Here is a 15716-nt window from a genome sequence, read left to right as displayed (position 1 = left end):
ACCGCTTCTTATCAATATCTCATAGGCCGTCAGTGCCTCTTGGCTCTAAGCAGCAGTTGGGCGACACAAATGATGAATCTATGGTGGTTGCAAACTACTCAGACTGAAAACCACAACACGAGATCTGTGTTTCCTACACCAACACCTGGTTTGTGGCGCTGGCCTTCATTAGGTCCTGATAGTGATCCATCAGTGTGGCTGGGTCTCCTGATGTTGATCTCCTCCCTGCTGTACCATTTTACACTATTTTCCTTTAAAGCATAACCTCAGTTTTCTGTTCTAGTTTGCTTGATTTTCAGTTTCTACTACAAAAAACAAACTTTATACAGAAATCTCAACTGAACCTAGAGTGAATTGAGATGAAGACTAAATGTTAAATGGGTCCTAACGGATCCTTCATATCTCATGGATACCAAACAGTAAATAGCAGCATTGTGTAAAGCAAAAACACCCCAACAAACTTTGTTTTTACAGTTTTATTCACCTTTCATAACAAACGGCTTCACCAAATGAAACAAAAAGCAGAACCTGAAAGAGACAAAGCATGGAGTCAGCACATCTGCTCAGACATGAAGACCATATTCAATTAAACAGGACAAACATGGAGACGTGAACATGTGTTGCCGTGGTACCTGCTCATGCTTTCTCGGCTTTCTCTACTGCCTCCTCGTCTCCACCCTTGGTGTTACGTGTGTAGATCAGCTGCGCTCTGTGTTTGGACACAAGTTTGATCATGCCTGCAAGACAGACGGGACATCACATTAGGTCATTTCATTGCAGTGGACGTGTGTGAGACATTCATCACACTTTACAATCTGCAGACTTCACTACATGGTGTTCTGTTCTTTGGAAACGTGTGTTCTGCTATAAGGTCGACCTGCAGACAGACGAGATGGCTTCTCATTTTGGTTAGACTGAAGCAGCTGATGAAGCCATTTCTTAACACAAAAGGAGCGATGCAGAGCTCTTACAGATGCAGGTTTCAGACACAACTCCTGCAGTTAGTAGAGAAAACTGTGGGCTGACTGATGTGCATAGCAAGCAATTATAACATTTAATGAACCTACAAATTTAGTCAAAGCTCAACTTAAGCTACGACAAAAAGCAAAACTATCAAGTCCTCAAACACGGTCTCGTTCAGAGCGAAGCTGCAGTCTGGTGAGGATGTGAAGTAAAGACTGGAAATCTGAGACATTCATCCGTTTAAGTGTAGATGAGGATCACTGCAGGTCGCAGGTTTCATAATAAAAGACGCTGATGATGTTTGCTTCTTGTTTAACTTTAACGTTTGCATTTCTTTACCACTTGCTGGGATGAAGGATCCATATCAAGCTGCTTCTAAAATGTTCTATGGACCTGTGCGTCTGACTAAGTCAAAGAGTTTAAGCTTTAGTGTTAAAATGCTGCCACACACATGACATGAACAGCCCTTACACAAAAGCTTTACAGGGGGATTGATTCCAGTCAGTGAGCTGATGCCTGTAATGAAAGGAGGCTAACGTTGCATTGTAGTGAGGGGACAGTCTCTAACGTTGCAAGTCCAGTTTCCTCAAGCCCACTACTAGAACCGAGAGACTTTTCCAAATATGCAAAGCAACTCCAGGGCGACCACAAGACCCACCAGAGCACCCCCAGTACTCTAACACATTCAGTCATATTTAGTACATGTGCGGCCTTGTGTTTCACCTTTGGCGAGCAGTTCCTGCAGGGCGTTCCTGGCCAGAGAGCCACGGATCTTCAGCCTCTCAGACACGACGGCGGGGGTGATGAGCTTGTAGTTGGGGACTTCTTTGTACAGCTTCTCGTAGGTGGCCTTGTCGAAGAGTACCAGGTTGTTGAGCTTATCCCTAACCTTTCCCTTGGACCACTTCTGCTCAGAAACAGAGGAAAATCGTTCAGAGGACAGCAAATTTCTTCTTGACAATTCCAGCCTTGCACTATATTTTCAAGGGCCGACTGTCATAAAAGTTTCATCTATCCATATTAAATGATTTGTACCTTCTTCTTGGCCTTGCCTCCAGACTTGTTGACTGGGTCCTTGTCCTTTTTGGACTTCCCCGTGTCCTTCTTCTTGTCTGTCTTAGGAGGCTGGAGACACAGATGAGCACATTAGCCTCTTGAGCTACACGTTTACGATGACGCGGCATTATCAATATATTTGTGAGAAATAAGACGATGATGCTTCAACTTCGCAAATGTGTGTTAACTGATGCAGCTAGAGAACGGAGCTGCCGAGTATGAGTGTTTGTGTGTGTAGCTCGCCTGGCCGGCATGTGAAGGCCCGTATGCGTCCTGAGCCTCTTAAAATCTCTACTTTTACGTTACTGCGTACCCACATGCTGCACCTATCCATAAGTGTTACGACTGCATTGTTTGTTGGCTATATATGTACACGTTGTCTAATATTCACTCAGAATTAGAATTAAATCAGCGAACGTGTGGTGAGCACAGTCAGGCACGAGAGCGTGGTGAGGTTAGCTCGACCGCTAGCTGCGAAACAAATGATTTTACATGCGGCCGTTCGTTTTCCTCGCTCTCGAAAATGCGAAGCTCGGCTCAATCATACACTGAACTGCTCCGATTCATCAAAACTCAAAATACATTCGAAGAATATGTTGAATGTGGGGGATTTATCCCGTTTATACCCGTTGAAGGCGTTCTCACCATGTTTCCTCGTTAAGATGTCGGAGCGAAAGGAAGTTAGCCCGTGGAGGAGCGCCTTAGACAACCTGTACATCCGGAAATAGAAGAGGGGCTTTTGGGAAATGTAGTCTTGAGCGAGTATGACCTTTTAGTTTGCGGATTTTTTAAATTTACGTCTCGTTGAATTATTGTATGCATGTTTATTTCCACGCGTGACGTCATAATAAGTAATAAAATCACATGAAAACTCACAATGTCAAAGTAAAAACGTTATTTCCTGTTGATGATCGTTTTGGTCACATGACGCGTTTTTGTCAGCTGGTCTGGACGTCGCAAAGATGGTGATCTACAGTGTGTATGTGGTGAATAAAGCTGGAGGTTTAATTTACCAATACGACAACTACGTGCCGAGAGCGGAGGCCGAGAAAACATTTAGTTATCCTTTAGATTTGGTGCTCAAGCATCACGATGAAAAGGTTGTTGTGTCGTTTGGACAGCGGGACGGGATCCGAGGTAAGAACTGAACCTGTTGTGTCGCTAGTACGTTTTACTAGCTGCAGTGGTAACACGGCACTCTGTAACAATTAAGATGTGTTAACTGAATATTCTCTACAAGACGGGAATGGAGCACTTTTCCGAATCACATTATCTTACAGTTAAAGCCTGTAGGAAGTGGATTTCCTTAGAATTTTCCCTGTTCCTAATTATTTGACCTGTAACCTGCATTTCACAATGTCTTATAGTACAAGATCACCTGTAAAATGTGTTCTTTTGAAGCAACTATTGATTCGCAGTGACTTAATGTTTCTGTATGTGCTTCTCCACATGTGCAGTGGGCCATGCAGTGCTGTCTATCAACGGAGTGGATGTGATGGGCAAGAACACAGCAGATGGCAAAGACATCCTTGAGTTTTTGAAAGATTCCTCTAATTACCCAGTGTCCATCCGGTTTGGACGGGCCCGTCTGAGCTCCAATGAAAAGCTGATGCTTGCATCCATGTTCCACTCGTAAGTCATATCATATTTTATAACCGCTGAGACTCTGGGTGACTAATATTCTTATATTTTTGCATGTGACAGAAACATATTCTTGCTTGTGTAGACATACAGTTACATCTCAAAAAATTTGAATATCATGAAAAAGTCCAATATTTTTTGTCACTCATCTCAGAAAGTGAAACCCATATATAATATAGATAAATAAGACATAGAGTGAAATATTCCAAGCCTTATTTCTTGAAATTTTGATGATTATGCTTTCAGCTAACAGAAACGCAAAATTCAGTGTCTCAGAAAATTTGAATATTACATAAGATCAATCAAAAAAGGATATTTTAAACAGAAATCTCAGGCTTCTGAAAGAATGTTCATTTCTATGCACTCAATACTTGGTTGGGCCTCCTTTTGCATGAATTTCTGCATCAAGGCGCCGTGGCATGGAGGCAATCAGCCTGTGGCACTGCTCAGGTGTAATGGAAGCCCAGGTTGCTTTGATAGCGGCCTTCAGGTCATCTGCATAGTTGGGTCTGGTGTCTCTCATCTTCCTCTTGACAATACCCCAAAGATTCTCTATGGGGTTCACGTCAGGCAAGTTTGCTGGCCTATCAAGCAAAGTAACACCATGGTCACTGAACCAGCTTTTGGTACCTTTGGAAGTGTGTTCAGGTGCCAAGTACCTGAACACATAGAAATGAACATTCTTTCAGAAGCCTGAGATTTCTGTTTAAAATATCCTTTTTTGATTGATCTTATGTAATATTCTAATTTTCTGAGACACTGAATTTTGCGTCTCTGTTGGCTGAAAGCATAATCAAAAATCAAAATTTCAAGAAATAAAGGCTTGCAATATTTCACCCTATGTGTGATTAATCTATATAATATATGGGTTTCACTTTCTGAGATGAGTGACAAAAAATATTGGACTTTTTCATGATATTCAAATTTTTTTTAGATGAACCTGTATGTACATATGTGTGTGTTTCTCTCCGCAGGCTGTTTGCTATCGGCTCACAGCTGTCTCCTGAAGTTGGCAGTTCAGGGATTGAGATGATGGAGACGGACGTCTTCAAGCTCCACTGCTTCCAGACTCTGACTGGTCAGTGTGTTAAATAAGTGTCACTGTTGGGAGAATGAAGTATAGTCAATATAGTAGAAAATACAGTATAGACTGAGATGATAATAAACCAGAACAATCCAGTTGTTGATGCTGTGCTGCATGGCCACCATCATGTGCCTTGTAATCAGTTTATAGCCAGTACTCTTACTTACTGTGCTACTTTACTACAATCATAAACAGTATTTGAAATATTGTGTGTTTGATAGTGGAGCAGCCGTTCTCAACACACTGTACATCTTTCTAACTAATTGTTAACCGCTGTTGTTTCAGGGATAAAGTTCATCGTGCTGGCTGACCCTCGACAGTCAGGCATCGATGCACTGCTGAGGAAGATTTACGAGATCTATTCAGATTTTGCCCTCAAGAACCCTTTCTATTCTCTGGAAATGCCAATCAGGTAATTGTCACATCTCGAGAGAAGAAGAGATTTACATCCAGCCTGCTGTGTTTTTGTGTCTATAAATTGATAATCGGTAGCTAAGTGTTTCCTTTGATATGTGATATTATATGCGGTCTTACTGAATGATGTGCTTTGTAAATTTCAGGTGTGAACTCTTCGATCAGAATTTAAAGGGTTCACTGGAGATAGCAGAGAAAGCTGGCAACTTTGGAGCTGGATCATGATCTGGAGAAGAAGTAGACAAACAGCATTCGGAGCCTCTTCACACTTGGTCATATAAACTACAACAGAGTCACTGTGGAAGTATAAACCTAAGAGTTTCCTGTTTGTATTCTACTTTATTTCACTTGCTTTGGACTGGAAATGAACATTGTAAATACTAATGGTTTTGTAAATACTTGAAGATTAAACTCACTGAAGTATGTGAACATGTTTGTCATATTATTGAACTGCTGCTTATTTAAATCCACAATCTTTCTGTTAGACTGTGGAAATGACTAAAAAGAAATATAACACAGTATAATTTATTCAAGCCTATGATTGTATTGCAAGAACAAATATTACGCTTTTTCTGAAAAACTATGAACATCTTTTATGTATTGTAGCTCTATTCCTGATTGTTTATCATTACAAAGATATTTTTACAGTCATGATACCTAATCCAGGTATCAATTTTGTGCTGGCTGCCCTTTTAAGATAAGAGATCTTATCTTAAAAGGGGCTTTGCTCTTGTTGTTCATCTTGTGTTATTATTTGTGATCGTATTTGTGAGTGTCATAATGTTGAGTGTTTTGGGAAATTTGGATATCTGACACACCCTCCAGAATGTACGAGTATCCATTGGGGCCAGTTTGGAGCTATTTCAACAAATTTGACCTAATTCAACTGTTTTTAAAGCCCATATCTTGTACAAGGAAGGAGCTAGAGAACTAACATTTGAATGATTGGTAAACAGAGACGTGACGGGAGGTGAGAGAAACATGAGCAAAGAGAAACTATTCAGACAGGTGATAACAATGAGCAGAGGGGGGCAGGATGTAAAGTACCAAGAAGCATAACGGGAGACGATTACAAAATAAAACAGGAAATCAACACAAAGGTAACCACAAAATGTTCCTGTTGTCCCTCCCACTGTCTTCCTCGTTCCCTTGGCAACAGACAACAAACATTTCCTGGTCTAAACAGAGGTAGAGGTGATACCCACATTTGTAAGTAAGTATATAATAAACGTTTAATAAATATTTGCGTATTTTTGACTTGGTGCTCATTTTAGACCGGTTCATTCCGCGGTCCTGCACATCAGGATAATGGTAAGAATCATATTTCCCGATCTATAACATAATAATTCCACGTTAATTGTGAGGGGGAAAAAAAAATTATCTCCACGTCCCTTTACGTTAAACCTTGCAGTGGGAGACCGGCTCTTCCGCTTCTCGACGCAGCGGCAACTCTGGGAATCACCGCTACCGCACAAGAGCCCTCACATCTCAGGTGGACGAAACCCTGTTTGGGAACCCCGCACCAAAAGTAGGCTAAGTGTGTGCTTGTGGGTCACATAGTCGTTTTGTTTATTGTAACCATATTTGTGTACTGTTTTACACTAATGCCAGAACCATCAGCCGACCTGGTGGTGGCGCTATAACGACAACAGTGGTGTTTTGTTAATATCCACTGAATCTGACATTGTAGAATCAAAATTCTATCCATGTAGACCACCTGCACAGTGCAGATGTTGTACTTGTAAAAGCTTTCAAACATTCATTTATCATGCCAGAGTAAAGTCTCAAAACTTGAAGCTCGGGTGTTGCATCTATCTCATATGTCTTAGAATTGGCTGGTTGGAGAGACCACAGTGGGTGACATTGTGATGTTGCTTACTCTCTCAGGAAATCTTGGCACAGTCAGACAGACGTGGAGCCTCAAAGATGAAGGCCAAGGATCAGCGTCAGAAGAGCAGAGAAGGAGAGCGCATCCATGTCATCACCAAAGACCTCATTCGAGAGATCGAGTAGGCTCAGTATCACTCATCAACAAAACATTATGACAAAGTACATTTTACCAGCACACATTTCTCAATAAGGTTTTGTACACCTAAAGCAACACATGAACTTGGTTGACAACATGAATGTCAAAGTCTTACAGAGGTTCATATATCATGCAGTCCTAAAACCTAAACTATCCCACCACATGTCATTTTCCCAGGATTCCGTGTAAGGATCCTTCTGGACGGTCTGTCATCTTGCCATCAGATAGGATTGAGAAGATAAGCTCTCTTCTCAACAAGGAGGAAAGGGAGACCATGGAGGAAGGTTGTCAGAGGAAGAGAGAAGAGAAGGCTGTAGGAAATTAGTAAAAACTCCAACCATGATGAATTTGTCCTTGTAGATAAGAACTGTTGCTATCCACTTTTTCATTTATTCTTCATTCCTAACCCAGAAATCAGCAGAGGAATGGAAGCGCCAACTTCAGGAGGCTGATCTGTCACGTCAGGTGGACCATGCACTGAGCGAGCTGGAGCTCGAGGCGAGGGACCGTGCACAGCACTTACTAGGCCAAGCCAATGACTTCAAAATGGAACAAGAGGAAGAGATCAAAATGCTCAACAAGGTCAGAGATGAGCAGCGGCCACTTTAAAAAATATTTTGACTAGTGTGTGTGGTTGTGTATGTGTACTCATATTTATGGATGTCCCCTTAGCTGATTCTGAGCGCTCAGTGCCATGCAGGATGTGATGCCCAGATGCTTGAGAAGAAAGAGATCCAGGAAGTGTTGGCTGGAGAGGACAAGCGTCTAGATGACATTATGGCAACGGAGCGTCGTAAGGCCTTGGAGAATCAGAAGAAGATTCAAGAGCTGCACAAACAGCGCAGAATCAGGTAAAGGGAGCTCTGCTATAACACCATACACCCACCTTTGCATGTGTGACAAACAATTTCAAAAATCCTTCCTATCATGCCGACAGTGCATTCTTTAACGGAGAGGTAACTATTTTCAAAACCGTGAAGTTAGTAGTGATAGTAAAGTGTTTGAATGTGATTGTCTCTTGTATTCCAGTGGAAGGGAGCTAATTTTAGAACAAATCAAAGAGCGTCAGGAGGAGAGAGATTTGCAACTTGAGCTAAAGGACCAGGAGGGAAAGCAGCTGCTGCAGAACCAGGAGAAACTGAACAAAGAAGAGCTTAAGGTGCAGAGACATGGAAGCATGAGAGAGACACGATAAAAAACACAACATGCATATTTGTACTTGTGGAGTATGTCTCTTGTCTGACTGGCTCCACGGCTGGTTGTCTTCCTACAGGCCCTGGAGAAGAAGCGAGAGGAGCAGAGTCTCCTGCAGCAGGAGATAATGCGGATCAATGCTGAAACCCTGCGGGTGAAAGAAGTGAAAAAGGAGGAAGAGAGGCAGGCTGACATCAAAGCTATGGAATACATCAACAATAAGATGGTCAGATGATATTCTTGCCATTATTATCTCCCCAATCATCACTCTCCATTAGATAAATAGAAAACACAATTAGACAGATGCTGATGGCTGACTTTTATATTTGACCCCGGCAGGAGAAGGAGGCTGAATATGAAGCAGAGCAGAAACGGAAGAAGAAAGAGAAGGAGAAGGAAACTGAGAAGCTGAGGGCCTTACAACAACGGGAAAAAGACTACAAAGCAGACCTGGTCAGCATCACAACCACCAGTAGACATAGAAAGAGATGAAATACCTATATTTCATTCATACTGTTTGTTTTTGAAGGATGCACTCCGGGCTCGGAGGAACCAAGAGAAAACGGAAAGAGAATGGAGAATTAAAGAAAAACAACTGGCAGGAAGGAAAGCACAGGAAGACGCCATGTTGAAGGCCGCTCGCTTGGAGCAGATTAAATACAGAGAGCACATGGTGGGCATTAAAGTTGGCCAAGAGAAAGCCGAGGCCGAGCGGCTGCTAAGGTAAGAAAATCGTATTTATAAGTTTATATTTAGACTTTTTGGGAGAGGATTCCAAAGGTGCATGGCAGAGCGGCTAAAGGTTCGAGACCCTATGGTGGTCAAACTGGCAGATGGTGTAGATCTTTGGATAGTGGAAGAGTATCTGAAAGTACGGGTAGGGGCTGATGAACTCTGGACTAATTTAAGTTGAAGATTCTTGAGGGAAGTCGATGTGGGATGAATGAGAATGGCAGTGCTGTTAGGTTTAAGCAATGGACAAAGATAATTAATATTGCATATATGGAAATATGCATGCAAAATACAATATGGTGTCTAGGATTATACCCAGACTCTTAACCTAAGGGGATAGAGACACTGTGGAATTGGTGAGAACATGGGTTTTATTTTTTATGGGTTGATTTTGAGAAAATTGTGTGAGAGTCATCATTTCATTTCCAGTAAGTAGTCAGAGTAGTAGTAGTGGTAGACTGCCAAGTAGGCAGAGTGGGTGTTGACTTGGTGGAAAGATAGAGCTGGGTGTCATCTGCTTAGCAGTGAAATTGAATACCAAATTTCCTGAAAAACGTGTTCTTGACATTACCATGTTGATTTGTTTGAATATTTGCGTTTTTCATGTCATTATGGGAAATGCCAACTTGCCTTTATCCCCCCACTACCATAAGGTATCAGTTGCGGGGAAAAAAAGGCAAAGGTAGAACTAAACACACTTTTTAAAAAATTTTAATTATTCAAACACAGGGTACAACAGGAAGCAATCGCCAAGGAGAAAGAGGAGGAGGAAAGGCAGCGTCAGAAATTGCTCCGCCATTCAGCGGCCATCCGGCAGCAGGTGAGGGAACGTGAGCTCATAGCCATGGCCCAGCGTAAGGAGATATTCAAGGAGGGAGACAAGCTGAATGAGGCGGCTCGACAAAGACGCATCCGCCTTGAAGACTTCAAGGAGAAGAAACTGAGGGAGCTCAAGTAAGTGCAGATGAACAGATGGGAACCACAGTGAATACTACAGAGGTGTATGCAAATACTATCCTGTGCAGTAAATGACATGAGATTTAAGGAAGTTTAGTTTTTTGTGACAATTGTACTGGAATTATAAGTTCTGCTGCCTGTATGTGTGTATGCATGTATGTTAAGATGGAGTGTGTTTGTCCATTTGCAGGGCTACCGGGATCCCTGATAAATACTGCAAAGAAGTGGAGAGGAAGGCCCATGCCAGCGTATTCTGATTTATTCCCAAATGTATTTGAAAAGTTTGAAGCCTTAAACTGATTTTTATCCTCATTTTGATTAGTTACTGCACAATGTAGTTACAGAATATTTAATGTACTGATGTAACAAGAATGAGTGAGTATGCGTATTCCAATAAAGGTTTGTATTGCACTTTGCTTTCCTTGTGTTTTAAGGTTTTGGACATTTTCAAGCATTTTAGTTTTTAGCTGTGTTTAAGGAAACACTGTAGCCCTGTGATAGACTGGCCAGGATCCAGGACATACCTCTTCAACCAGGGAAGAAGCAGAACAGGAAAGTGGGTTGAGAGCAGGTGGGGGTTTCCAACTAAACATGCATCACTGCTGGATGCAAAAAAGGAATGGTGACCAAGAGACCACACTAACACAACACCTGGCATACACAGACCTCAGCACAAGGATGGAACAGAGTAAATATAGACACACATGGTATAGTTAAGGGCCCTAGAGTTTTGTAGCCGTGGTCCTGTCCTTGCAGATACACAGATACAGGTACCCCTAGATACATGGAGAGCTAACATCTAGGGTCGATTGGATAGCCAATGCAGGCTGGGAGGGGGTTAAAATTCTTATTTCGACCATTAGTTCACATTCGCTCACACACACACACCCTCATCTGTATGCATTTAAAAATAATTCTGAAGAATCCCTTAACACCAATTAGATGAGCCGGAGTCAAAAATCCACAGACCAGTTGGCAAATGTAGTTTTCACATTTTTTGCAAATTTGTGAGGAAAAAAACAATAGACTGAAATGGCAATAGATGCAGCTCAATTGACCAAACACGTTGATATAAGTTTCTTGCATATGTACCTCAGGTTGCCATTTTTTAGTTTTTTGCTCGATCTCATCCTCCTTTACCTACCCTGCATTGTCCATGCAATCTTTGGCACGCAGGCACAGGGCCACCAGGAATGGTAGGATGGTGCAGAGGAACAGGGGAATCATTGCTTGCACATTCTCACACAGGTGCAAACTCAGGCCATACCATAGTGCCCACCACCTAGACATGTGGCATCCTCTACTATGCACAAGGGTGTTGGAGTCTGAGTGTCCAAACTTGACTCAGAGATGCAAAGATGTGAACAGGTTCTATTTGAGCACTGTCCTGTCAGTGTGCAAACACAACAGTTCTGTAGCACTAGATGCTGATATCCTTACACGGCACACCTTAGACATGTTGCCTAGATTCTTCTGGTTGTGCTGCCAGGTATATCGGCCTTGAGTGAGGCAGGTCTTCTCCATACCACTGGTTGAGATTCTAGGGAGATGGCAGGACATCATAGGTAGCCTTGATGGTGAAGCTCAATCTGGATGTGTCCATTTCCCGCAGGTCTTTCTAGGAGAACTTCTTCTTCTCTACTCCCATCTGTCTCATCCATTGCCCCCTCCTTGCCTGAGCCATGGTCTTTGCACAACATGTTGCCTCCTCCTGCCGTCAAATCTCTGCCACCCCTCCCCAGCCTTACTTTGGCACACTTTTACTCCTCTGTGAGGCATGGGAAGATCAAGCCACCCCCTTGCATAAGCCTCTCCAACTTGTCTATGATTGGACCTTCTGGGGAAACCCAGCTTTTTGGATTGATGTGTCAATCAGATGGTTTCTTCCCAGGTATTCTGACAGCCTGTGAGCCAGCACACTAAAGGAGATTTTTCCGTCAATGATTTTTCCTTCTCCTTTTGGATCGAGATGCCTCCTGTTCTGCTCGTCGGTATCTCCTGCTTACGTCATACCACGTTCATGAGCCTCCAGAAGAAATGCAGGAAGTCTGGTCTTTTTATAAAGCCTGTATGGAACTCGGTTGGGTCTATGGGGCAATTGCTAAGGTGGTCTACATGGCGATTGCTTTGGTTGCTATCACTGTGGGAGGTACAACTCTCAACATATTGGCTAGTGTAGTATGTACTTTGAAAGGCTTGAACACGTGATCATTGCTCAGCTGGTACTTCACTGATGATGTCATGAAGACTTCAATGATGAAATATATGATGTCATGGAGACAACAACCATCAATATAAAAATCTTCTTTGCATTTTTCATTTCAAATCAGAACAACAGATCAAACAAAGATGCAGGATACAGATAAAAGTTCATTCCCAGTATTTAACAAGCTAAGGCTCAAGCGAAAACAACGTGATTCAGTCCTCAGAGTCCAGGGCGAGACGTTTCCAATTCAGACGACTGACCAGCCTAAGCATACCCCTAGACAGCCAATAAGGTATCGCACATCTAAAGCAACACATGAACTTGATTGGCAACAAATTTCAGTTGTTATTAACAATAAATGTCACAATTGTGTCACATGCTAATTACTTATAACACAGTAATTGTGCAGCTCTAAAACCTAAAAATGCATCAATCAAGCTCTTCCACCTTATGAAATTTCCCCAGGGTCCCAAAAAAGGATCTTTCTGGACGGTCTGTCGTTCTACCATCCATTAGGATTGACAAGATCAGGTCTCTTCTCAACAAGGAGGAGATTGGTAATCAGAGGAAGAAAGAGAGAAGCGAAAAGAAAGAAGAAAAAGCTGTAGGAAATTAGTACAAAATTCAATCGTGCTGAAATTGTCTTTGCGGTTATAAGAACTCTCGATATCTACTTTTTCATTTATTCCTCATGTCTCACTCAGAAAATATCAGAGGAATGGAAACGCCTACTCCAAGAGGCCGATCAGAGACGTCAGGCGGAACTTGGGCTGGGCGACTTGGAGATTGAGGACCGGGCCCGTGCACAGCACTTACAGGGGAATGCCGATGACACAAAAATGGAACAAGAAGAGGAGATCAAGATGCTCAACAAGGTCAGAGATGAGCAGTGGCCACATTGGAAAAATGTTTATGAATAGTGTGTGCTGGAGCATATGTGTACTGATGTTTGTGGATGTCCCCTTAGCTGATTCTGAGTGCTCAGTGCCAAGCGGGACGGGATGCTCAGGTACTAGAGAAAAAACAAATCAAGGAAGTGTTGGCTGAAGAGGACAAGCGTCTGGATGACATAATGGAGTCAGAGCGTTGCAAGGCCTTGGAGACTCAGAAGAAGATTGAAGAGCTGCACAAACAGCAGAGAATCAAGTAAATAAAGCTCTTCTATAACACCATACACCCACAGATTTGCATATGACCAAAGCATTTAATAATAATTCTTGTGGATTCAGTGTGATTGTCTCTTGTATTCCAGTGGAAGGGAGCTAATTTTAGAACAGATCAAAGAGCGCCAGGAGGAGAGAGATTTGCAACTAGAGCTAAAGCACCAAGAGGGAAAGCAGCTGAAGGAGAAACAGGAGAAACTGAACATAGATGAGCTTAAGGTATAGAGACATGGAGGCAGGAGAGAGACACACACAATATAAAACATGACATGCATATTTGTACTTGTGGAGTATGTCTCTTCTCTGACACGTCTCTTGTCTTCCCACAGGCCCTGGAGAAGAAGCGAGAGGAGCAGAATCTCCTACAGAAGGAGATCAAGCGGGTCAATGCTGAGAGCCTTCGGGTGAAGGAGCTGAAGAAGGAGGAGGAGAGGCAGGCTGACATCAAAGCTATGGAATACATCAACAACAAAATGGTCAGATGATATTCTTGTCATTATTATCTCCTCAATCATCACTCCCCATATGATAAATAGAAAACACAATTAGACAGATGCTGATGGCTGACTTTTATATTTGACCCCGGCAGGAGAAGGAGTCTGAATTGGAAGCGGAGCAGAAACGGAAGAAGAAGGACAAGGAGAAGGAATCTGACAAGCTGAGGGCCTTACAACAACGGGAAAAAGACCATCAAGCAGATGTGGTCAGCATTAAAACCACCAATAGACATAGAAAGATATGGAATACCTGTTATGTTTCATTCATACTGTCCGTTTGTTCTGTAGGATGCACTACGGGTTCGGAGGAACCAAGAGAAAATTCACAGAGAATGGAGAATTAAAGAGGCAGAACTGGCAGCGAAGAAAGCACAGGAAGACGCCATGTTGAAGGCCGCTCGCTTGGAGCAGATTAAATACAGAGAGCACTTGGTGGCCATTAAAGTTGGCCAAGAGCAGGCCGAGGCTGAGCGGCTGCTAAGGTAAGAAACATCACATCAGATTGCTTTAAAGTGATAGTCCTTATTTTTTCTATATTTAGCACATTCACCATGGCATTTTTGTTGTGGAAGTCATATGACTGATTTATTTTCACTCATCTACAGATTGGCATATCTGGGAGAGTTTTAGATATGGTTTAGGTATAAACGTTTATATTTAGACTTGCTTGGTTCAAACCTTGGTAGCAACAGCGAGCTTGTGTTCCCAACATTATCACATTGATTTGTTTGGGTGTCTGCGTTTTCGCATGATATTATGGGTTTGGTTATTGGCCAACCTGCGGTTATTTACCCCCGACTACCATTAGATGTCAGTCGATAACGCAAAATTAAGGCTCATCACTTTATACTTTGAGTATTAAGGAGGGTTACTACTTAACAAATCAGCAACTATGCACTTGGTATTTTAATTATTCAAACACAGGGTACAACAGAAAGCAATCGCCAAGGAGAGGGAGGAGAAGGAGAGACATCATCAAGAATTGCTCCGCCATGCAGAGGCCACCCGGCAGCAGGTGAGGGAACGTGAGGTCATAGCCATGGCCCAGCGGAAGGAGGTATTCAAGGAGGGAGACAAGCTGAATAAGGCGGCCCGACAGAGACGCAACCTCCTCGAAGACTTCAAGGAGAGGAAACTGAGGGAGCTCAAGTAAGTGCAGATGAACACGAGATGAGATGACATTATTTTGTGACAATTATTGCTGGAATTGTGCTGCCTGTATGTGCGTATGCATGTATATTAAGCTGGACTGTGTTTTTTCATTTGTAGGGCCACAGGGATCCCTGAAAAATACTGTAAAGAAGTGGAGAGGAAGTGTCTTCGATTGGTTTGAAGTCTTTAACTGATTTTTGTTCTGTTTGTTTTGTTCTCATTATGATCAGTTACTGCACATTGCAGTTACAAAATATTTCATGTACTAATGTAATAACAATAGGAAATGAGTGTTCCAATAAAGGTTTGCATTGCACTTTCTTTGAGTGTAAAAGGTTTGGACATTTTTAAGCATTTTTAGTTGTTAGTGGCGTTTTAGGAAACACTGTAGCCCTGCGATGGACTGGCAACCTATCCAGGATGTAGCCTCCCTCTCGCCTAACGACTGCTTTAGTCTCCAGGGCCTCCAGCGCTCCCCTGTGGCCCTGATTAGGAAAGGCAGGTATAGAGAATGGATAGGAGCTCATAGACCTTATTAGAGCATTAGTGATAAACACAATCTAAACGCAGTCCGGGTTGTGTACTTTGTCATCACGCTGAAACATCAGCACTACTTGTCACGCAGACTGAA

The 15716-nt window shown here is 42.5% G+C and overlaps 4 protein-coding genes across 4 annotated transcripts; 3 read left to right on the top strand and 1 right to left on the bottom strand.

Moving 5' to 3' along the window:
* Window positions 1-461: 461 nt before the first annotated feature.
* Window positions 462-2750, bottom strand: rps25 (ribosomal protein S25). The gene is made up of 5 exons (XM_076145169.1): window positions 2665-2750; window positions 1999-2088; window positions 1687-1870; window positions 633-737; window positions 462-528 (listed from the first exon to the last, which is right to left on the bottom strand). Exons 1-4 carry the CDS (start codon window positions 2665-2667, stop codon window positions 637-639), a joined length of 378 nt encoding a protein of 125 aa, XP_076001284.1. The 5' UTR covers window positions 2668-2750; the 3' UTR covers window positions 462-528; window positions 633-636.
* Window positions 2751-2953: 203 nt separating this feature from the next.
* On the top strand, window positions 2954-5597 carry trappc4 (trafficking protein particle complex subunit 4). Its single transcript, XM_076141893.1, has 5 exons — window positions 2954-3156; window positions 3477-3651; window positions 4635-4738; window positions 5030-5156; window positions 5305-5597. Exons 1-5 carry the CDS (start codon window positions 2982-2984, stop codon window positions 5381-5383), a joined length of 660 nt encoding a protein of 219 aa, XP_075998008.1. The 5' UTR covers window positions 2954-2981; the 3' UTR covers window positions 5384-5597.
* A 542-nt stretch (window positions 5598-6139) lies between these two features.
* LOC142992294 (cilia- and flagella-associated protein 45-like) lies at window positions 6140-10324 on the top strand. The gene is made up of 12 exons (XM_076142662.1): window positions 6140-6166; window positions 6570-6686; window positions 7046-7167; window positions 7362-7497; window positions 7596-7766; window positions 7857-8035; window positions 8214-8343; window positions 8458-8604; window positions 8718-8831; window positions 8908-9101; window positions 9840-10064; window positions 10258-10324. Exons 1-12 carry the CDS (start codon window positions 6140-6142, stop codon window positions 10322-10324), a joined length of 1629 nt encoding a protein of 542 aa, XP_075998777.1.
* Window positions 10325-11641: 1317 nt separating this feature from the next.
* On the top strand, window positions 11642-15266 carry LOC142992288 (cilia- and flagella-associated protein 45-like). Its single transcript, XM_076142650.1, has 10 exons — window positions 11642-11679; window positions 12739-12877; window positions 12978-13148; window positions 13241-13419; window positions 13526-13655; window positions 13766-13912; window positions 14026-14139; window positions 14222-14415; window positions 14858-15082; window positions 15203-15266. Exons 1-10 carry the CDS (start codon window positions 11642-11644, stop codon window positions 15264-15266), a joined length of 1401 nt encoding a protein of 466 aa, XP_075998765.1.
* The last annotated feature ends 450 nt before the right edge of the window (window positions 15267-15716 follow it).

The sequence above is a fragment of the Genypterus blacodes genome, unplaced genomic scaffold, assembly GCF_046128005.1.
Source record: "Genypterus blacodes isolate CSIRO-AG114 ecotype Tasmania unplaced genomic scaffold, CSIRO-AGI_Gbla_v1 ptg000003l_1, whole genome shotgun sequence".
Taxonomy (NCBI): domain Eukaryota; kingdom Metazoa; phylum Chordata; class Actinopteri; order Ophidiiformes; family Ophidiidae; genus Genypterus; species Genypterus blacodes.
The sequence above is the reverse complement of the archived record's forward strand: the minus strand, read 5'-3'. Positions and strand labels throughout refer to the sequence as shown.

Bases quoted from the DNA above. Each gene is read 5' to 3' on its own strand.
- rps25 (XM_076145169.1), bottom strand. The intron at 1,871-1,998 runs GTACAAATCATT...GTTTCTGAGCAG, and splicing joins GAGGCAAGGCCAAGAAGAAG to AAGTGGTCCAAGGGAAAGGT. The intron at 738-1,686 runs GTGAAACACAAG...TCTGTCTTGCAG, and splicing joins GCAGGAACTGCTCGCCAAAG to GCATGATCAAACTTGTGTCC.
- trappc4 (XM_076141893.1), top strand. From the start codon at position 2,982: ATGGTGATCTACAGTGTGTATGTGGTGAATAAAGCTGGAGGTTTAATT. The intron at 3,157-3,476 runs GTAAGAACTGAA...CCACATGTGCAG, and splicing joins ACAGCGGGACGGGATCCGAG to TGGGCCATGCAGTGCTGTCT. The intron at 5,157-5,304 runs GTAATTGTCACA...TGTAAATTTCAG, and splicing joins TCTCTGGAAATGCCAATCAG to GTGTGAACTCTTCGATCAGA.
- LOC142992294 (XM_076142662.1), top strand. From the start codon at position 6,140: ATGAGCAAAGAGAAACTATTCAGACAG. The intron at 6,687-7,045 runs GTAGGCTAAGTG...TTACTCTCTCAG, and splicing joins TTGGGAACCCCGCACCAAAA to GAAATCTTGGCACAGTCAGA. The intron at 7,168-7,361 runs GTAGGCTCAGTA...TCATTTTCCCAG, and splicing joins GACCTCATTCGAGAGATCGA to GATTCCGTGTAAGGATCCTT.
- LOC142992288 (XM_076142650.1), top strand. From the start codon at position 11,642: ATGGTGAAGCTCAATCTGGATGTGTCCATTTCCCGCAG. The intron at 13,656-13,765 runs GTATAGAGACAT...GTCTTCCCACAG, and splicing joins TGAACATAGATGAGCTTAAG to GCCCTGGAGAAGAAGCGAGA. The intron at 13,913-14,025 runs GTCAGATGATAT...TGACCCCGGCAG, and splicing joins AATACATCAACAACAAAATG to GAGAAGGAGTCTGAATTGGA.